Source organism: Podarcis pityusensis (genome assembly GCF_964106645.2).
Source record: "Podarcis pityusensis genome assembly, chromosome: 8".
Classification (NCBI taxonomy): Eukaryota; Metazoa; Chordata; class Lepidosauria; order Squamata; family Lacertidae; genus Podarcis; species Podarcis pityusensis.
The window spans coordinates 28,665,591-28,688,718 of NC_138033.1; the positions used below are offsets into that span (position 1 = coordinate 28,665,591).

The 23,128-nt window shown below is 46.7% G+C and overlaps 1 protein-coding gene and 1 long non-coding RNA gene across 4 annotated transcripts in view; one reads left to right on the top strand and one right to left on the bottom strand.

Annotated features, from left to right (window-relative positions):
* Positions 1–23,128, bottom strand: part of COL8A2 (collagen type VIII alpha 2 chain) — a 158,494-nt gene that overhangs the window by 8,795 nt on the left and 126,571 nt on the right. For 2 of the 3 annotated variants that reach the window (XM_081018451.1, XM_081018450.1), the window contains one exon: positions 6,760–6,941. In XM_081018451.1, the coding sequence (XP_080874577.1) occupies positions 6,760–6,919 (160 nt within the window). In that variant the 5' untranslated portion in view covers positions 6,920–6,941. Of the gene's footprint in view, positions 1–6,759; positions 6,942–11,986; positions 12,031–23,128 lie in introns of those variants that run through there. The other variant, XM_081018449.1, reaches the window with a different exon arrangement.
* LOC308483993 lies at positions 614–20,475 on the top strand. The gene is made up of 4 exons (XR_013989855.1): positions 614–1,886; positions 12,994–13,071; positions 15,927–15,997; positions 20,106–20,475. It is a non-coding gene; the product is annotated as an uncharacterized lncRNA (long non-coding RNA).

Genomic DNA, 23,128 nt, shown 5'->3' on the forward strand with positions numbered 1-23,128 from the left:
GGGCAAAGGCTGCTGTCAGGTATGCCAGTGGTATCTTTCCATTTTGCAGATGGGAACGTGGCAGGGGAGGAAGGCTGAGCAACAGACTGTGGCTTGTCCAATGCAACCTATGGAGTTTATGGCAGACATGAGAAGTGAACTGGGGATTGCCTGGTTTGTAACTGTCTCTGAGCCACTATGATACACCACTTCCGGGATGTGCCTGGCAAGGATTTCCTGGTGCCCAGAGCCTACACTCCCTTTCCTGAAATTAGTTTTGAGAGAAGCATTCCATTGTAATCAGCAGAATAGGCTGTGGTGTGTGGTTGGTTGTTGTTGTGTTGTGCTGTCCACAGTTTCTCTAGTTTGCAGTTGTGTCCACAGGCCCCACAAGGTTGGTGACTCCTGCAGCCCTAAATCTCATATACCACATCATTTGTGAGTGCCATGCCGCCTATTTATAGCTTAAGCCACTTTCCTCTAAAAAATGCACCCAAGCAGAGACCTGATTTCCCCCAAATTCCACTGAATCTTATTTATTTAATATCATTTCATAAAATTTATATACTGCTTGATTGCAAAAAAACCCCAACCACCTCAACATTGTTTACCAAAAAATGCTTTGAGGGTTTTTTTTTCCAGCAAGAAGTTTTATACACATTTTAGCTTTTCGAGGTAAATATCCCAAGTTTGCATATATACATTATGGTAGTGTATATATGCTTTCTACACCAATATTCCCTGTGTAAAGAATATAACAAATGAAGAAGCATCTTTGGAAAGCACTGCTGATAACTTATTAAATGTGAATTCCTACATGGTTGTGAAGATGGGGAACAGGACTTAAACATTTGCCAGGTTTCATTTATTTTAATTGGCTGCTTTTATAAGCCTCCTGTGCATCACCAACAACCCAGCACATCTGATTATCAGGTGTGCCAAAACACAGGTGCCATGTGGGAAAGTGCTTATGCCACTTGTTTTGCAGACAGGGAGGTAAATCTAGTCTCTTCAAGCCCCAGGGAAACAGGGAGCTGCCTTATACCAAGGCAGACAAACAATCCATCTAACTCAGTATTGTCCAAACTGACTAGTAAGCAGCTCTCCAGGGTTTCCCTACCCTGAGAGCTGCCAGGGATTGAACCTGGGATTTCGGCATACAAAGCAGATGTTCCACCACTAGGGCCTGCCCTTTTCTTTCAGGGATCTACACCTCTGGATCTGCTCTCTCTTGTCCATGTGTCTTTACCAACCTAGATAATAAGCCTGCAGTCTCCAGCAAGGTTCAGCAAAGCTGTGTCTCCAGTTCAGAGTGAAGCAGTCCCCAGGGACCATTGATTGCTTCTCTGATTTTGTCTGTTGTCAGCCAGAGAAGCCTGCCTGGATTTCATACCGTACTGCCCCCTGTATCCCTCAACAATGACCGGGAAGCCCCTTTGCTGTCCAGCTGTGCTGCTGCAACTGGAGAGCACCTGCTGTCTCACAGTGGTAGCCTGAAAACCCTCCCTTCACACCCGGCCTGCAGCAGTCACAAAACTTCCTCACTTTTAGGGCAGAGTAAGAGCATTTACCAAAAGACAGTTTTCACCGGTGCCAAGTTACTTACACTGTTTTAACAGCAGCGGCTTTATTTACAAGCTCAGAAGTTTTTAACTTGACCTTGTCATCAGTCTTGGTGTGGAGTAAAAGATTTAATAACTGTAATTCACCTCCATCCTGAGGGGGCAAAGGGATGCAATGGCCTAAATGTCAGTACCCTTCTCAGGCTTGTGTTTCCTGCTTGTGTGCTTTTGTAACTCTAATAGTAAATTTCCCAAGGTTTGGGTGAATCACCTGAGGAGGGCTGAAGGACATCTGTTTTCATAGCTCACAGATTGTTTGTTGGAGAACTGCACTGCAAAATCTGGGTAAGTGTGAATTTTGAAGGATGCCTATGTTTTGGTTCTCATATTGCTTTGATAAATCCAGCTTTGAATGCTAACAGAATCACCCCCACCCTACCAACTGTGGCTGCTCAGGGTTTCAGGAAAGAATGTTTCCTTGCCCTGTCTGGAGATTCCAGGGATGAAATATAGGACCCTCTGCACACAAGTCATGCAGTCTACTACTGAGGTACAGCCCTTTCCTGTGAAATGCTGATTGCCACACATCTTAAAAGAAAACTAAATGAATAACATGCTTTAAAAACAGACTGGGTGTGATATGTCGCCCAGCTGAATGTCTGACACCTTACTTTAGGATGGGAAGACGGTTGCTGCCTACCAAGTGCCTGAGCCAAGCTCTCTTCTATTCTCGGGAAGTCTTCCTGTGCAATATGGGATGTGGCCCTTGGGTGGGAGACATGGCTGAATAAGGCCACTGTGTGATCATAAAACTGATGATTCACTAGCCAAATGGAACAAGGCAGCCACACCTATATTTCGGCCCCTCCTCTAGGGTCTGCCCTAACTTTAGGTAGAGTGAGGCTGATGCCTCAGTCCCTTGTTACAAAAGGGCAGCAGTTGGTCTCTTGTTTTATTATTATTGGAATTTATCTCCCAGAGAGAGATACTCATGGGATTTTTCTGCCTCAGGTGGTAAAATAACACACACATAATGCACACTTTGGGGGGAGGGGAATGGTGCAATTTACTGTTCTGCCTCAGGCAGCAAAATGCCTTGGGCTGTCTGCATCCTCCTGTGTTGATCATTGACTGCTAATCCCGAAAACAGAACGGCACTAACAGAGAACTGGGGCACAGTGGGAATCAAGTGCTCCACATATATATTTAGACCACAACTCCAGTCATCCCTGATGTTTGGTCACACTTGCTGAGATAGATGGGAACTGGCAATAAACTAAATCTGGAGGGCACCATGATTGCTACCCCTGCCATAAACGATGAAGTTAGATTTAAATTACTCCATCAAAAACCAAACCAACCAACCCACAGGCTACTGAGGAAGGCAATACAAGAAAATAAAAGAGTGAGGGAGCCTCCCTCCACCAAGCAAAATACAACTACCCCACCTAAAGTCACTAGCCAAATGAAACAGCATGCCAATTCATACTCTGGCTATGTAAACATTATCAGCTTAAAGTGCATCTTGGCTGTTCTTCTCAATTTGGATCAAAGCTGGCTTGGGAGAAAATGCATCAAAATGCACTATTTCCTAAGAAACTGCGGGATATATATGGATTGTGCTAACATCATGTGTACACTGCTTCCCAAACCAGAAGTGGAAGTGCACTGGATGCAGACTAATCGGAGTGTGTACGCATCCTCCGTCTTCCTGAAGGGGACGTTGTTATGGCACATCCATTCCACTCAACATCCTGCCTTTAGCTGTGGCTGTCTCCAGCAGGTACCCCAGAGGGAAGGAAAAACCCAAAAACTCAGGCTACTGCAGCAGGAAACAATGTCCTGCCAGCCTGGGCCCCAGTTTCCTCTCCTCTCTGGGTGGCCTGCCTTGATTGCCTGCCTTTCCTCAGCTGAAAAGCACACCAGGCTTCCTGTCCAATGGTCTCGCTCTCCAAACCAACACCTGCATGAACACGATGGCAAGCCAATCAAAGGAAGCACTCAAACAGAGACATATTCCTAGGCTCCCCCGCCAATGCAAACCCACTTGAGCCAGCAGAAGTGCAAAGGCTCCTGGGAGTCGTATTCCACCTCTAGGCAAAACAAAAGGTGAATTGTTTTACTGGGCACCATATATTCTACAGCGTATCTCCTTTGCTGGCCCACACCTGCGTGCTGCCCTGTCGCAGTTATTTTGCAGTTTGAGGCAAAATACACAGGAGTCCCTTTTGTAGCTCATACACTGAAGCAAGGCCAGGGTGCGGGGGGAGGTCAGAACAGGGAAGCAAATTAAAATATTCTTCCCAGCTACATTGCAGAAATTGGAACCCACTTACTCAGCTAGCTTCTGATAATAAGAAGGGGGGAAATAATAAAAAAGATAATTAAATCTCCTGTCACAGAAAACGCCAATATCACACCCTGGTCCCATAATACAGCACCTACACTCTCAACAACAATAGACTCAAAGGTGGTGTCTTGTCCAGAACACATGGGGGTGGGGGCGGGTCTAAACCCATGCCTTCCCAGTCCAGCACTCCAGCCACTGCACTCTCCAGTCACCTTGGGTTGTGATGCCATTGCCATGTAACCACAGTAAATACTAAGGGAACTGATCTGAGAACCCAAGCCTTTTCAGGGAAAGCAATAAGGTTCAGCATGTCTTGAGATAATGTGTGTGTGCGCGCACACATGCCTAGCAACAGCCACAACTGTTGTTCCATCATCTAAAGGGAGCAGAGCTAACCTCTATGTGCACAGCTGCACTATGAACTTATATCTGTTTTACATCAGCTTTTTTATTTTTAGATATCTGTATGTTGCTTTTCTGGGGAAATCCCATCCAAATAACTTTTCAACAATACAAAGTACATGCAAAAAACAATCAGTATCACTAATACCAAGAAAAAAAAGACCCCCCCACATGTACTGTATATGTATGTATTTGCATATAGAGAAAGTATAAAAATAAATTTAAAGCAATAAAAACAGACTCACAATTCCAGTAATACAATGATATAGCAACTTACTTTCAGTGAGTGAAACATAAACTACACAGGGGAAGGGCCAATCAATGAAAATCAGACTTCAAGGCTTTACAAAAAGGGAGAAGCCAACCCCAGCTCCACTGTGTTGAGCCACCACAGAAAAGGCTTGTCCCTTGTGGTTCCCTCAAGCTGACAGGTCAGTAGTTTCCAGAATCTTCTTTTTACCCCACCTTCAAAAAGGGTTGGGGAGTAGACCCAGGAAACTCCCAAATTATTAGCTTGACACAGATACCAAGAAAGGTCCTAGAATAGATTGATATGTCAGCACATAGAAAAAAAGGATGCTGTCATCAGTGGTGGAGCATATGCCTGTGCTGCCTAGGACAGGCACACTCCCAAGGGGGGCCGGGCACGGAGGGTGCCCTTCCAGGCGCGGTATAGCCACTTGAGTGCACGGAGCGGTGTGTGCGCCCTGCAGCTGGGGGGCAGAGCAAGCTGCCAATGGCAGACATTCGGTACGCTGCCCACCCATGACTCCCAAGCCACCCCCAGCTGTCAAAACAAAGGGGGAAGTGGGGGAATACCGCCAGCAAAGCGGCGCAGCTCCCCCTTTCCCCCGACAGCTTGGGGCAGGCTTGGGAGTCACGGGCGGTGCGCCAAATGTCACCCCCCTCAGCGAAGACACCTGGGGCGGTTCGCCCCCACCGCACCCCCCTTCCTCTGCTCCTGGTTACTAAGACCCAGATGGGTTTCTCAAAAACAAGTCATGCCAGATGAACCTCCTGTGTGTTTTTGTTAAAGTTACAAGCTTTGTGGATCAGGGGGGTGCTGTGGATATAGTGGATCTTGATTTCAGCAAGGCTTTTGACAATGTTCCCCATGATATTCTTGCAGAAAAGCTGGTAAAATGTGTGCTTGACAAGGTAACAGCTAGGTAGATTTGTAGCTGGTTGACTGAACCTAAAGAGTGCTCACTAATGGTTCCTCATTATCCTGGAAAAAAGTGACAAGTGGGGTGCCACACAATTCTATCCTGGGCCCACTGTTGTTCAACAACTTTATAAATGACAGGGATGAAGGAATGGAGGGGTTGCTCATCAAATTCGCAGATGATACCACACTGGGAGGGGTAGCTAATGCCACAGAAGACTGAATCAGGAATCAAGATGATCTTAGAAGTTTGGCCCATACTGGGCCAAAACTAATAAAATGAATTTCCACAGAGACAAATGTACCAGCTGCACAAATATAAGATGGGGGACACCTGGCTTTCCTGTAGTACATGTGAAAAGGATCTAGGGGTCTTAGTAGACCACAAGCTTCATGTGAGTCAACAGTGTGATGAAGCAGCAAAAAAAAGCAAATGCTATTCTAGGATGCATCAACAGAAGTATAGTGTCCCAATCAAGGGAAGCAATAGTACCACTTGCTTCTGCAGCCATTCTGTGGCCTAACTACCACCATCACGAATGCAGACCACACACTGCAACCTTATGGCCTCCAGGCAACCTCTGCTAGTCAACGGACACAGCGCCACACACTCTTAGGCACCACTGTGAGACAACCAAAATGGCACAATCTCTTCATCACCTAGCAACCAGCACTGGGAGACACAGCATGATGGCCTCCTTTCTCCTAGCAACTACCACTTAGAAATTAAACATCTTCTCCGTTAACTATGGTTTCTACTTGTAGGAGAAAAGGGCAGGGATGGAATCAGCATAATTACTGTGGGGTCTAGGCAGAGGAGGTGTGAAGCTAACATTAAACATGGAAAGATGAAGGCAACAATTTTTTAAAAATTATCAGTTATATGCCAACCTATAGCCAAGTTCTCAGGGCTACTGGCAAGAAGAATACAGTGGTACCTCGGGTTACAGACGCTTCAGGTTGCAGACTCCACTAACCCAGAAATAGTACCTCAGGTTAAGAACTTTGCTTCAGGATGAGAACAGAAATCGTGCTCTGGCGACACAGTGGCAGCGGGAGGCCCCATTAGCTAAAGTGGTGCTTCAGGTTAAGAACAGTTTCAGGTTAAGAACGGACCTCTGGAATGAATTAAGTTCTTAACCTGAGGTACCACTGTAAAAGTAAACTGAACATTTTAAGTAGGTAAAAACAGTAAGAGGCCTGGGCCTGGGAGTTGTTGTTTCTTCAAGATAAAACTCTACAACCCCACCCCACCCCCACTTCTGCCTCCTCCGGACTCTGTACACCCGAAGGCTACTTACCTATGTACTGCCCTTTGCCTTCCCGAAATGGAGGGCCGAGAGGTCCTTTCACCACAGGCTGCATGTATTTGATCTGCCCATAACCACCTCCAGCTCCCCCTCCAGTCACCGTGGAGATGCCAACCACCAGCAACAGCCACAGGGTTACTTCATGGAGCATCGTGGCTTTGTTGGTAGTCTCTCTGCAAACAAAATGTGACAGCAAAATCACCTTTTGAGGATCCTTGGAGAAGATTATCTCGCTTGTATCCCTAACAGGTAAAGACAGTTCCCCTGATGTTCCACCTGAGATGAAGCCCTTACAAATGCCCAGAGCACCCGTTTTACCTCATACCTCCTGTATAATTCCTCAAGCTGCTGGCAATCAGAAAAGTGAGCAAGGTGAGCAAAATAAGAAGGAACAACACTCTGCACCTCCTCACAAACTGCTGCTGCAAGCTACCAAAATCTGCCTAACGGTTTGCCCCTTTAGAGGCAAGGTGATAAACTGGCATTATAAGAGTGATATAAGGAGACACCTAGTGGAGCTTCTGAGGGTAACCCCTAGCTCTATTGACCTGAAGCATATTGATCATATTAGCAGCAGACCTCAGAGGCAGAGAGTGCTGCTCTCCTTTAAAACCAAAAAGCTCCCTGCACTTATTATGTCCTCAAGAAGCCTTCTAATGAACTATGGAATCCTTGCTACAAGAGTCTTTACCAATACCAAGATCTGCCCCCTCTTACCAAACTGCTTGTTCAAAAAGAAAGCAGACAAGTCTGAGGGTCCGCCAATTGCCACGACCCCAACTCCCCTGGCCGCAGATCTAATCAGCTGGATTGACGCCCCCCTGCCTCCACTGACAAAGGCCATACATCTGGAGAACTCTACGGAGCGTGAGTTACTTCTATCCTTCTCCCAGTTGCCAAAACTGGAGCGAACAGAGATAACGGACAGATTGGACGAGTTGCTACTCTGTCTCCGTAACTCAGAAGATCATGCTCATGTAAATAAGATGAATTCCTCACCAATTGTAGATCAGGCTACACAAGCCCAAGTGGTACCTGCTTTAACGACCTTTGATCTGCAACCTGGCTGTGCACAGCCTCGGGATGTCAAGTCCGGGCAGGATACAGTGGAAGATTCGACAACCCTCTGGTCAAATTCGGAAGCTGTGGCAAGACTGGATGCTCTTTTGGAGGCAAACCGAAAAGGATGCCTTCCACCTGCCTTACACTGCATGTTCCCTACAGCATCTGCAGATCCAAAAGGCCCACCCCCCTCAATCTTAGAGCATACTTTAAATGTAGAGTCTATGGACCTGTCGTTAAGTGATACTCCTGTGCACCAGAATCCATCCCTGCAGCTACCAATAATTAAGCCTCAATCCATGGCTGCTGCTGCGGTAAGTGGTGCTCGGAAATTGCCTGGTAAGCAAGCTACAATTACTTACTTCTTCCAGCCTATTGTCCCCCCTCGCCGCATGCATTCCCAGGTGGATTCTGCCGTGCTGGTTCCGCAAGGCCCAGCATGACTCGAAGGGGTGACCAGGAGATTACTTACTTTCTTATCCTGGAATGTAGCTGGCATTAAACCTAAGCTGATGGATCCATCCTTTGTCGCCTACATAAAAGGCAGTCATATTCTTTTGCTGCAAGAGACCTGGGCTTGTGAGGGCTTCTCTCTATCAGGGTATAAGGGCTTCTACCTGAATGCACATCAGAATTTACTATCTCCTGGCAGACCACAAGGTGGGTTGGCTACCCTAGTTTCTTTGGCCTTAAACCTGCAGGTGGAACAAATCGACATCCAGTCGTCATCCATGCTGGGTGTTAAGCTACAAACAGCGGAGGAAGTGTTCGTGGTGATTAATGTTTATTTGCACCCAATCTATAAGAAAAACCTGGTGGACCAAAGATGGAGGGAAATTCAACAGACTCTTGAAACTCTCCTAGAGAAATATCCTGAAGCCACCTTCCTAGTTGCAGGAGATTTCAATGGCCGATTGTCTCACTCTGATAAATCATTATTTGCTAAATATAATAAATATCCCTCACTACCCATTTTAACCTCAGACCTTTTACCCAGGAATTTTAAAGACAGTGTTGCTACATATGCAGGTTTTAAATGTAGACAAACTTTGATGGCTCTTAATTTTCACCTTTTAAACGGAGCTCTCAGTTCTGATTACCCTGCCGAATTTACTTTCTGGTCAGGCTCCCGAGCCTCTACCATAGACTTTATTTGGACATCAGTAGACCTAATTCCCAAAATTTCCAACTTTAGGGTGGTAACGAGGCTGGAAAGTGACCATTTTCCATTAGAACTTTCTCTGACCCTGGATGGAGAATTGGCTACCTATTCCTGCGTGCCTATTACAAATAACCAGCTTCAGATGAGGCCCACTGCCTTAAAATGGACCGACAATATGGCTCAACGGATAAATGAACTCCTTTGGTCTGACCAACTGCAAGAGACAAGGGACTCCCTTATCCAGGCAGTTGAGCCACTGCCAATATATGACAATTTAGTAGAACTGCTAAAACCTTCGTTGGCTAAGACCCCGGTAATGAATAGTAACCATTTCTCTCATAAAAAGTGGTTTGATGAGGAATGTAGGCACTTCAAGAACAACCTATATAATGAATTCTTGGCATATAGGGCATCAAATGACTCCGCACCTAGCAGTCACCTTATGAACCTCAAGAGAAGGTATAAAGCACTATTAAAGGAAAAGAAGCGTGCGGCAGAAAGAAATGATTGGAAGAACCTTCTAAAAGCTGCAGAAAATAGAAATCCCTCCTCCTTTTGGCACCAAATTTCCAGATACCTGGGTAGACCGTTGTCAAGGATAGAACCCCAAATTTCAGCTGACACCTGGGAAAGCTTCTTCTCCGTTTTATATGCAGCTCACGCAGCTAGCGGAGGAAGGTTAGATTTGGCCCCCTTGCCAGAGTGGGACCCTGTTACCTGCTCTGAAGTGGAAACACTTATAGGCCAATTTGAGGCGGGCAAGGCACCCGGAGACGATCTTATTTCCATAGATGTTATTAAAGCCAATAAGGATTGGTGGTGTCCACCCCTAGCAGCTCTTTTTACTTATATAAACAAAACAGCACAATTTCCTCCAAGCTGGAACTCTGCACTGATTGTGTTAATTCACAAGAAAGGGCCGCGCACAGACCCGGCCAATTTTAGACCAATTAGCCTGCTAAATGTTATCGGGAAGATCTATTCAAGATCTCTACTTAACAAATTAACGACCTGGATGGAAAGCAACAATATCATCGCAGAGGAACAGGCGGGTTTCCGCCCCGGAAGATCAACAACAGACCAAATCTTAATCCTAAATCACTTGGCCACCAAGTACGCTGGTAATGGCCTAAAAGCCCTCCACGTCGCCTTTATAGACTTTAAGCAGGCCTTTGATCTAATTCCCAGGAACCAGCTATGGACAAAATTGGCAGCGACATCTATCGACCGCCGCCTTCTCTTGCTGATTATTAATTTGCATACAAATACCCTCTTGAGGATTAGGATAGATAGTAAGGGGCTAGTCTCCAATCCGGTTGCCACCACTAGGGGGGTAAGACAGGGCTGTTTGCTTGCCCCTGCTCTGTTTAACTTCTATATTAATTCGCTAGTGGTGCATATGGCAAATGCTGATTTCCATCCACCAAAACTGGCAGGACGAGCCTTGAATGTCCTACTGTATGCGGACGATGCCGCCCTATTAGCTACCTCCCCCATCGGATTAAGGAGGATGCTTCGAGCTCTTCATGAATATGAGACCCAACACGAGCTCCAATTAAATTATGCCAAGACCAAAATAATGGTCTTTGCTGCTCGACCGAAACCTAATTTATGGTCAATTAATGGTATTCCTTTAGAGCAGGTCAGTTGCTTCAAGTACCTGGGTCAGGTTGTAAGATCAAATAGGTCCTTCCTGGCGCACAGAGAATACATAGCCTCGAACGCATCCAAAGCAGCCCTGATGATTAGAACCCTGTACTCCAAGAAACAGGCACAAACTGTCAATGTTGCCTTACGTCTCTTTAAAATGAAAGTCCTCCCTCTTCTGCTGGTGGGCATTGCCTTGGGCTCACGTAGGGATTTTGAAAAATTGGAATCTATCCAAACCCAATTCCTCAGGGCCATACTCAGGATCCCCCCCTCTGTGGCAGGTGCGATCATGAGACTGGAAACCGGTTGTCAAGCCTTTAGGTATGTGGCCCTGAAAGCGAAGTTATGGCTATGGCTCAAGCTCTGTTTCAGACCGGTGGGTTTGGCCCCCTTGATTCTGAGGGATAACTTTAAATCTCCATGGGAAGGGGAGATAGTGGAGGAAGTGCAGAAGTGTGGGTTGTCCTCCCTTTATATAGAGTCCATGACGTATAGCCACGCAAAGGCGGTGATCGCGCAAAGATTAAGGGATATTGCCAGACAGGAGGACATAGCCCGTGTGAAACCTGGGTTGTTTCTGGGGGAGCAGTTGTATCGGGCTGCTCCAGCTCGCTACCTGGCGGATATCCACTACGTGGAATACCGCAGACTATTTACTGCGGCTAGGCTGAATGTTCTTGACTCGGCGGTCCTGAAGGGAAGATATGGAGGAGTCCCATATGACCAGAGATTATGCCACTGTGCATTGGGTGAGGTAGAATCCACAGAGCACATTTTATTGAGCTGTCCCTTCTACAACGATTTAAGACAGTATCTTATAACTCCATACTTACCCCAGCTCAGTTCCCGACAAAGAGGAAAGCAGACAGCATATCTGCTAAATAAGTCTTCTGGGAAAACAACCTTGTCAGTGGCTAAATTTCTTTTCCTGGCACTCAAGTGTCGGAAACGTATAATTGAATGCTTTGACGTGGGTTATCTGTGAGAGATCTAGTACTGTGGCCCTACCTTACTTATGTACCTTATGTAACTTATGATGTTATAGTTTATAATTATTGTGTAATGTTTTAATTCTGACTATCGGTCGAATAAAGAAATTGATTGATTGATGACCTTTTGAGGATCTCTAAGCTGTTCCTTGGGTATTTTTAGCAAAACCAAAGCAGGTGTATGTGTGTGAGAGAGATTTTGCTAGAGCAGGGATGGGGAACCTCAGGCCCTGGAACCAACTACGGCCCACTGGGCCAAACACCCTCCCAAGCCACTAGCCCTGCTGTGCACCCTCCCTGGGTGTTTTTGCCTGGCTGGAATGTGCTCTTGAGATCTGATATGCTTCTTGCTAACCTTGATGGAAGAGAGGAAGGTGTCTGCATGAAATCCTGTGTAGAAGAGGTCAGCTTAATGTCCAAAAGTCCACATTTCTTTCTCTGCCCACTTTTGGTTCTGGCCCTGCCTGTGTCTCTCTGGCTCAAAAAGGTTCCCTGCCCCTGAGCAAAATTCCCCAGTGTTTTCCCTCTGCTACCTCCTCCTGAATTTCCCACTCCCCCCAGTTCTCCTCCTTTGTAGCCACTGGTTTTTGATGCTGCCAAATTATTTTACTGAGGCCTTTCTATCCATGCTCCTACACATAGAAGACCCTGTATCTGTTGTTGCCTCTCCTAGAATGTGCCCTTCACATTGCTGACAAGAACACCCCATCTGCTGTGCAGACAGATGGAGGCAAGATACAGAAGGGCAACTGCATTCCTGTAACATTTTGAGATGAAGTGGGAATTTCAGCTAGCATGACATGTGGTACCTGCCAACCCTCTGTTTTATACATCTGTTGAACATGGACAGACTGGCCGCTCCCTAATTCTCCTTTGTATCAGGCCACCCCAAGAAACAGTGTGGGCAGATTACCCTAGTGGGGATACATCGTGAATGCATAGCTGACTCCTGAGGGCTTGGGGAAGAATCCATGCAACCACGTCTTTTCGATCAGGCCACTTGTTTCAAAAACATCCGAAGCACATATTTATTCATTCAAAAACATTCCTAGGTTGCTTTTCAGCAGAACAAACCACAACTCACAGGCTAAGTACACACCGTACATTTAAATCAAATAATCCTGGGAACTGTAGTTTGCTAGAGGTGCTGGGAATTCTAGCTCTCTACAGTTCCCAAGATTCTCTGGGGGCAAGAATTGTGCTTTAAATGTATGGTGTGTACACAGCTAAAGCAATATAAGAGGACTGTTGTAAAGCACCCACAGTGCTGCATAGAGGTTAACTAACAAAAACCTGACATTGGGTAGAAACAAACCACCGTGGATGCCCATCCTACTTTTATTTTATTTGTTTATTTATTAGATTTCTATACTGCCCTTCATTGAAAGATCTCAGAGTGGTTCACAAGACAATATCACAGGGCCCTCTTCATTCCATAAGGTAGGGACCTCTGCAGAGAATGCCTACCAATGTCTTTGTACCAGATGCTTCTCTGCAGGCTTTTGCATGATCAGCATGGCATTCTCTGATTATTTTAAATGAACTCACAGATCTATAAGGGGGGGGGGGGAGAGACACTATTTCAGGTAACTTGGTCCCAAGTGCAGTGCTTTTCAACCTCGGTTCCCCCATTTGTTCCTGAAATACAACTCTCACCACTCCTGACCTTGAGCTTAGCTGGCAGGGGATGACAGGAGTTGTGGTCCAACAACATCTGCGGACCCAAGGTTGAAGATTACTTCAGGGCTTTATCTGCTATCAAGGACTTCTTACAACTGGCTTGGTAGCAAACTGGCAGTCTGTGCAGCCCCTCCAGCACAGGAGCTATATGTGCATGGCTAGATACCTTGCTCAGCATTGTAGCCGCTGGGTTCGACCCCAGCTGCAACTTCCAAACCAGCCTTAAGGGTAGCCCCACACAGAGTGCATTACAGCTGTTCAATGTTGAGGTTACCAAGGCATGGGTGAGAGCAACTAAGCTATCCCTTAGTCTTTCCAGGAACAGGTCTAGCTGTTATGCCGGCCACGGCAAATATGCCTCTGAAGTAAATGACACCCACTCTAGAACGCTCCTTACAGATTCATCCACCACCACCACCTACCCTTTAATGAGATCATAATGAAGCAACAGTGGGGCGGGGGGATGACCAAGCTGAGGGTTATTATCACGTCTTTCGACTGAGCAGAATTTCCTCCAGCAAAAAATGTGTGCGCTTGGGAATTGGCTCTTGAGAGCGTCTCTGATTCCAAAGCCAAGGCCTCACTGTGCTGCCTTTGAAACCCTCTGGCTTGAAGAGGGGGCGTGAAGAAACCCTGTTGTGTTTGGCGACTTGAAAAATGACTATGTCAGAGACACAATTCCCTCACTTGGAGTATCGCCAGAGCTAGTAACTCTCCGCTGTGGTGCTTCTTAAAACGTCAACAGGAGTTTGTTTGGTCAAGTACTTATGAGTAACCTTGACTGCTTATGATGCTCAGTAATGCCAGACGCTTGCTAAAGTGCCCACTTGTGTAAAATTAAAGGGCCTTCTATAAATACTGCCTTCCACTCTTGCGACATTTTCCGAGGCACAGGCTTCAAATGAGGCCTGTATGAAGCAAAGGACAGTTTATTTTCTGACAGGTTTAATGACACAGAACACCAAAAGTGCTGTGGACTAATTGAACCACAATCGCCATTAATAAAAATTAAAGAACTCGGCCTTTTCCTGCCTCCGAAGGAATGAAGAGAGCTACTCCTCGGCTCGATTTGATTGGAATTTCCTGAGCTGAAACGGGAGCGGGGGGAGGAAAAAAAAATACACCATGAAGAAAGAGGAAGAAGAGTTTTAACAGCGGGTAGCGATGGAGATTGGCCCCCACATGGAAGTGATTTGAATGCTATGTGGGCTTGGCGGGAACCCGAAAGATCTTTAGTAGCAATGTCATTCCTCATCTAACCCAAATGATGTATATTAAGTCTCCTTTTATTACTTTTACCTTTGAGAAGAGGGCTCCTGCCCTCACCCGGCCCAAAGGTGGCTAGCGCTGCAGCTGACGTTCCAATGATCTGAGGGAAAGAGTTTGTGTCGGCTGCTTCCTTCCATGTCTCCCAAGGTTTCTGCACAAACTGCCCCCTTGTGACCAGCAGAGGAAATGGCTCCTCGCTCAGAGAGGAAGCTGGTGCAGGGCAAGAATTAATGCAAGCTACATGGGACCCCAGGAGGAATAAGACCTATCACCTTTCCTTTAAAGGAAAAAAACAAACCCCAGCAACTTTTGAGGCTCCACGTGAGACTAATTTTTCAGCGAAATCGGTGTAGAGTGGTGTCAAAACATTTTTCAAAGAGGGCCAGATTTGATGAAGTGAAGGGCTGTGAGGGCCGACCAATGGGCCAACCATTGGTTGTTGACCTTTTTTAGGGTTGAAGTTGTTGAGGGTTTTTTTTTAGGATTTTACCCCAGGAAACAAACTGCCACAGGGGCCGGATCAAACCGGCTGGTGGGCCGGATTGGAGACCCTCCAGCTCCTTTGGACTACTACATCTCCTATCACTCCTATCAGCTCCGACCAGCACAGAAAGCTGCCCTAGAGCAAGCTCATTGTGGAAGGACATGAGTGGGGAAAGAACTGCTAAGCTGATCTTCTAGGGAGAAGGGAGGATACAATGGACTATCCTGGAAAAGAACATTCCTAGCAGGCTAAAACCCTGAACAGGAGCATTCCTAAATTTGGTATTTTTTACAAATCTTCAAGTCTCTGTGTGACTGTCTGATACCTGACTTGTGAAGAAAGCGTTCCTGGGAACCGAATCATAACCACCTATGAAAGAAAGTTGGTAAGGGTGGCTTCCAATCCAAACTTTATTCAATATTCACCTGATCATTAGATTATTATCAAACAGATTCCTCTCTTGTGGTGCCTCCTCCTTACTCAGCATAGATGAGATATTGGATATGTACTATCAACAATCAGCAATTCATGGCAACTGAGCATACTCAGCCCTCTTCACTGGGTTGCTTATTGAATTCCCTCCCACCCTCCAAACTGAGTATTTTTTTTGGGAGGTACTTCTGCTGAACACTTAGCTACTTGCATTTTGGGGGAGTGGGAACAGGGATGATGATGGAGAAATGCTGCTGTTAAATGCAACCCAAAGTGCGATGTTCAAAGAATGAATCTAACAACAGGAAACTATGGTATATTTTTCACTGTCCCCCCTTTTAAATCTTGCCCTTACCAAAACAATAAGGACTTTGCTACTGCAGATGACTCTGAGATTTTGTCTGTGTAACTGTTTCTCTCCTCTTTCAAGGTTTTCTTCATACCAATCCCTCAAGCCACAGAACAGGCAGAATCCCAAACCAAGTAGGCTTCAAATGAAAGGTAAATATACGCCAAGGCCTTTACTATTCGTTATAATTTTCCTTGTTTGTTTGTTTAACCGTTCAACAGTGTGGAGTTGAATGGGATTCAAACAACAACAGACCACAGGAAGCTGCCTTAGACTAGCTCAAGCTATTCACCCCTTTGACTGGCAGTGGCTCTTCAGGCTCTCAGGTGGAGATCTTTGTCCATTCGCTGCTATCTGATCTTTTAAACCAGAGGTGCCAAGGATTGAATTTAGGACCTTCTGCATGTGGAAGGCCAGTACAAGCAGCAACTCAACAAAGCTCATTTATCACAACCCAATTGGAAGCCAGTAGTCAAGAACAATGAATACATAGCCATGGGTTTCCTTCTTATGGCTTGCTGAAAGCAGATCCATAAGGTTTACCCTAGTCAGGTGCACATCAACAGCTAGACCCAGGGATTCGGCCTAACAGGGTCTCCATTTACTCATGAGCACTAATAGGTTGGAGATGGACAACAGCATATTCAGTGCTGCATCACTGCCCCTGCCATTTTTATTTTGACCAACAGTCCCCCTGGTTTAATCAACTGGGCGTGCAGACAATATTCAGCTAGATAGACTAACGAAACCAAGTCTTATGAGGAACACTTGAGTGTTGGGTATGTTTAGCCTGGGTAAGAGGAGACTGAGAGGAGATAAGGGCTGTCACATAGAAAATGGAGCAAGCTTGTTCTCTCCTGCTCTGGAGGGTAGGACCTGAACTAATAGATTCAAGTTACGAGAAATGAGGTTTCAACTGAACATCAGGAAGAACTTTCTGATGGTAAGAGCTGTTCAACCTTGGGAGGTGGTGGACTCTTCTTCACTGAAGAAGTTTAAGCAGAGGTTGGGTGGCCTCCTGTCAAGGATGCTTTAGTTGAGATTCCTGCATTGCAGGGGGTTAGACTAGAAGACCCTCAGGGCTCCTTCCATCTCTACAATTCTCTGTTTCTGTTATTCTATCCAGCAATGATCTGGACAGGGTCAGAGGCCGCAGAGGCAACAGATGGGCAGGGCAAGTCTGGGACAGGGCAGAGAGCTAACTGTGCAGGATAGGGAGACACTGCACCTGAGGTAGCTGGACATTAACGCCCCAAGGAATCTTTCAGACCACCAGGACCCATAGTGCCAGAGCCTGGACCCTGATGGAACCTTTCCCTGAGACTGAAGAACCAGATGCCTCTCACTGCATATTACCAGCCAGCCAGCTAGCCGGCATCAGGAGGGATGCTATGGAATGAAAGAGGAGGGCCCATCTTTAGGCCAGACAGCTGGTGATTTAAGGCTCTGAAGTGCTCTCAAGGGGGTGCAGCCTAGAAGAGGTAATCTGGAGACAGAGACTTTAGTCTGCTCCTAGTCTTTATTACAACAAGTTGCTCATTTAGAGCTGTCTGTGGTCCAGTAGCCTTGCAACATACCAGAACACATCAGAAGCAAAGACTGCCTTTCCCCAGTCTCTGTAGAGGTACTTTGTTTAGGAATTGCCTAGCATCTTTTCTGTGTCTCCATTGGGCTTCCCCTTTCCCACTCTCTGGTATTTTATATCCTCCCGGTCTCTCCTCCCTTCTTTCTACCTAAGGTACAGCAGCTGGGCTCCTTCTCTGCCATCAGGCAGCTGATGGGGATTCTCTCAGCCTTCTTCCCCCACAGGCAATATCCAAATGTGGTCTCCTCTGTAGTCATTGCCTGGTTGGTGAGAACTGGGGTCTGCCTAAATGGTCAGGTGCCAGCAAAGGGCCAGTGAGGCCTGGCAACCCTTCACAGACACTCATAACTTCAGAGCCATGAAGTGTATCCTAGCTATGCCACTGACTGATAGAGAAAGCAAAACATCCTCAAGGAGACGAGAGCTCTGCTTAACATGATAGGAAATGCTAAGAAACTTTTAATGACTTCTCTCATGAAACTGTGCTCATGAGTTGTACAGGGCCCCAAACCAGCAGAATCTTAATCTGTTGTTTGGACCTGGGTGACCAAACAAACAAAACAAGCCAGCCAAAAGTATAAATATAGACAGCACTTTGAGCCAAAAACATAAAACTAGGAATACAGTCAACAATGGTGGAACACAGGAATGAACCAGAAATTCAAAACTCAGTATTGTGTCTGTTACCCTGAGTTCCTTTGGGAGGAAGAGTGGGAGGAAAATAAGTTGAATAAATATTATGGAAGTAGTAGTAGTAGTAATATAGCACAGGCATAATAATATGGTAACGCAATACAGCAATGCATGCACACACCACTTTGTAGGTGAGTATGTTTATAGATTTATTACATTTTTATCCAGGCAGTGCACACAGTCCTTCCCCCATTTTATCTTTCCAACAATCCTGTGAGGTAGGTAACAGTGAGACTGTGACTAGATTGAGGTTCAGCCACTGCTCTTCTACATGGCTGAGTGGGGATTTGAGCCCAGGTCTCCTGGGTCTTCATTTTATGATTATTTCACATAGGCTGTCATTTAAATCTATCTAGCAGAGAAGAAAAATACAAAAAGGAGCAGAGCCAGAGAGCCACAAACATTTAGGTCATACCAGGTAAGGGGGGGGGGAATCAAACTGCTGATTCAGACTATTCCACATCCCTCCATGATCCCCCTGCTTCAGCTTTCTTTTTATACAGCAGAAAACATATTTTTACAGCTGAGATATCTTAATATGGGCTTCTTCTCTCCTTTTAGACAAATCCCCATAAAACAATGTTTCATAAAAACAAGTGCTCTTCTCCTAAACTCTAAAAGACACAGAAAATAATAAAACCACCAGGGCCCCTTAGAGAAGCAAACTGGCTCAGAATTGCAGTGCAAATGCAGCCCCATATGCCTCTGATACATATAATCCACTTCCACAAAATGCAGCGTACAATAAAGTATATCACTGAGCAAGTCATTTTGTCTCAGAGGCCTGGATGGCTGTGCAAATACAGGTGGGGCTCATGCTGGATCTTGAGTCTGGCCAACTGCAATATAGGCAGGTTTCTCCTTATCTCATTGCACAGGGTAGTATATATGAATCTTAATGGTAAAGATTCTGAGTGCTTTGAGGTTGTTGCAATTTTGAGGTGGAATTCAACCCCCATGCTGCCAAATTCAGGTTGAGCAATGAAAGATGATGTGGCACTCTTGTGCATCACACTCATTACCCCCCCCCAACCGCTGAAATTGGAGAATGAAAGGGAAATGGATGGAAAGTGTGGGGTAGCACTTACTTGACCCAATGTCATATAACTTCCCTGCAAACAAAGCAGAATGAATGCTTAATAAATGGACAACGTACTGTAACCACCCCGCAGGACAAATGCTCAATAAACAAGTTGTCTGGACGTGAACTGTAGCGCAGTGTAGTGTGTAGAACTGGTGGAGAATGAAAACATTTTATCAATTTGATTAACTGCAGCTGTTTTCAAATATATATATTGTTTTTAACGCAAGTAAGCATATGGATGTTCAAGTGCTAACTTAGAAGGATTTCCCCTCTTCTTTCACACCTGAAAGAATGCTTCTTTTAAGATGATGCCTGCTGTGAAACATGTGTAGAATCTAAAAACAAAGAAATCTTGCATTTTTGCTGAAAAACTATTATTGCTTTTATTTAAAAGTTACTAGTTAATCTACTAAAATCCATACAATGAATTAACTAAGGCTGCAACCCTAAGGAGTGGGGCAAAATCCGATGGCGGTTCAACCACCATATCCAGTACCTTGGAAACAATAGGAAGAAAATGGGAGAGGGGGATTTTGATATCCTCCTGAGCACGTTCCAACTTCTTCCTGGTTTGGGGGTGAATCAGGTGTGTTCTTTGGATCCTCCAAACTGCCCCCCACTCAAAAAGCTCCCTCTTTGGTCCTACTGATGCTAGCGCTCCGGCACTGGATGGGCCAGGGTGTTGGAAGGTTTGGTATCACTTTTGTGATGCTTCACCTTTCCTTCTAGCTGTATCTAGTTTTTAATTTTTGTTATTTATAATTTGCAAATTGTTATGGGAATCCCCCCCCCCTTGAAAAGCCGTCTATATCTAAGTTGTTAAATACAGTTCACTAAATATGATGCATTAAGTCCTGGGTCCAGATACGTTCTTTACATGCTGGTTTCCATTCGCCAGGGTTACCATGCCTCCACTAGGCAGGCTGCTTCCTTTGTGGGCTATGCCTTTCCATCTGTGAAGACGAAGGAAGCTGTGCCAGCAAAATGCACCAAAGCAAATGTATCCTGGCCACTCATCAGTTGGGAATCTGGCATAACACTCCATCTCCAGGACATCGACACTCAGCTCCGTAGAAGTTTATAAAAAGATGGGATGGGGAAGACAAGCTCTTTGGGGGCTGGCCTTGAACCCTGGCAACCTCCCATCACATCCCAGACTAAAATAAATCAGCTCAAATTGGGCGTGAAAAAGAAATCCATCGCCTGCCTAGGCCAAAACTTCCTCTGCAGACAGAGCCATGAGTGTGGGCTTTAAACCATGAACGGGGGCGAGGGGGGAGAATCCGCGCTGTAAACCTGGCACAAGATGCACTCACCATAGACCATCTTTAATAACTGTGCTAAAGCAAAAAGAACTGCATCTGCCAACAGTGAAACTAAAATTGGTCACAGAAGTGCATGACCAACGAACAACAGGTTTCTAGAATGCAAAGTACTAGAAAACTGCGCTGAAACTACGCATGATGCTCATTACAGTCTCTCACACACCCAACACAAAAATATTTTTTACCTAGGGCATTTGCCCAGGTTGCAATCTCCAATGTGGGATGGCATGCTGTGGAAGGCGAGGCAGGCCTTAAACCTTTCATTTCTGCTGGTCTTCTACCCTGAAATTGCCCTCCCCTCACAACTGCTTTTAGTCTCATGGGGTTGGGGGCAGAACCAAGTGCCCATACTGGAGGGTGAATAGCATCACCTGTAATTTCTGCCTCATTTCTTAGCGAATGTCGTTACTTTGCCTGCCACACACATGCACACACAAACTCACACGCTTATGTACAATCAGATTTTATTTCTTGATTAAATAGAGAAGTGTTATGTACTGAGTTGAATAGGATCCAAACTGTAGCAGTCTGATTGGTCCTAGAACAATAGGATTCAGAATGCAGCAGTCTGATTGGTCCTAGAACAATGCAGCAGTATGATTGGTTGGCAGGAACCACCCAATCCTGCTCCAGATAGAAGTGAATCCACAACCTGATTGGCTTACAGTAGAATTCCAGAATTAGCCAATCATGTGCAGCCCATTGTGTAAATAATGTATATAAAGCAGATACTGTGAGGGGACATTTATTCATTCCTCCTCACCACTATGAGCTGAATAAAGAGCATGAAATCACTTTGCGACTCTGAGTATATTTCACTGGCGACGAGGATGGGATCCCGCTGAGCTGACTGCCACACACAGCACCGCAGCACCGCCAACTGCCGCACCGCTGCCTCGCACCGTGTATCCAGGCTTCAGCTCCGGGGCACAAGGAACTCAGAATGGCAGCCAACAGCAGCTTCTCGCCATTCAACCCAGCATCTGGAGACTGGGAAGCGTACGCCTCCCGTTTCACCTTCCTCCTAGAAGCCAAAGGGGTCACCGACGAAGAAGACGCCAAGAAGAGGGCGATATTCTTCAGCGTCTGCGGAGAGGAGACGTTTGAAATCGCCCGGGCTCTCCTTGCGCCTGAAGACGTCGCTACTGTTCCATACAAAACAATAATGGAACAGCTGAAGGGGCACTTTTCGCCGCAGCCCTCAGTGGTGGCTCGTCGAAATGCCTTCTACGCAAAGCGGCAAGCCCCTGGGGAAACCATAACTGGGTTTGTGACCTCTCTCCGCCAAGCCGCCCGGTTCTGCAACTTCTCAGAGCTGGAGAACATGCTTCGTGACCGCCTCGTCGGTGGCCTGAAGGATGAGAAGCTGCAACGACGCCTCTACGCTAAGAAGGACCTAACGTTCCAGGTCGCTCTGGAGGAGGCCCTGGCAACAGAAGCTGCCGAGAGGTCGACCCAAGAGGCACGGCCGAGCCTGCCATCCCAACCGAGGGTCCACCATGAAGACCTCACCGACGACTCAGGATCCGACAGGGAGGAGGTGCACCGAGTACAGCAGCGCACTCAAGCAGCGCACAGACCACAGCTGCCTCGACGAGAAGGAGGGAACTGCGCAAGCTGCGGGGAGAGTCACGAGAGGAGGACCTGCCGTTTCCGCAACGCAGAGTGCAGGCAGTGCAGAAAATCGGGACACATCGCCCGGGTGTGTCGGGCTCGGCCCACCCGACACCAGGCATCAGATGACCAATCCAAGAGCCCCAGGTCCCGGGGCCCAACGCACCAAGGCAACTCGACGGAGCTCACGGACTTCCAGGTATACCAGTTGCCCCACCCCAACGTAGAGAAAATTTATGTAGAGGTACAGATAGAGGGGGCCCCATGCCGCATGGAGCTTGACACGGGTTCAACTCTATCCATAATCTCGGCAAGGACCTTAAGGAAACTGTGTCCCACTGGGGGTCCCAAACTCAGGCCGGCCCCATTCACCCTCCGGGACTTCCAGAAACGTAAGGTCCCCACAATGGGGGTGGGGACCTTCAGGGTGCAATACCGAGGGCGGACGCGGCAACTGGACTTGCTTGTGGTCAAGGGCCCCTACATTAGCTTACTGGGATTGGCATGGTTTGGACCACTGGGGCTAGCTGTCACCGGGGTGAACCACACTAGCTTACAAGTGGACGTGGACGCCATATGCAAGGAATTTCCAGGGGTTTTCGATGGGAAATTGGGACAGTATACGGGCCCCCCCATTGCGCTACAGCTTGACCCCGCAGTACGACCGGTCAGGCTCAAGGCCCGCCGGGTCCCGTTCGCCTTGAAACCCCGTATAGACGAGGAATTGGACCGACTCGTAGAGCAAGGAGTGCTGGAGCCGGTGCCTAATGCTCCCTGGGAAACCCCAATCGTCACACCCGTCAAGCCTAATGGTTCGGTCCGCATCTGCGCAGACTACAAATGTACCATAAACAAGGCCCTCACGGCCCACGCATACCCAGTGCCAGTGGTCAGCCATGTCCTTGCCACCCTGGCTGGGTCGAAAATTTTTGGCAAGCTGGACTTGGCCCAAGCATATCAACAGCTGCCAGTAGATGAGGCC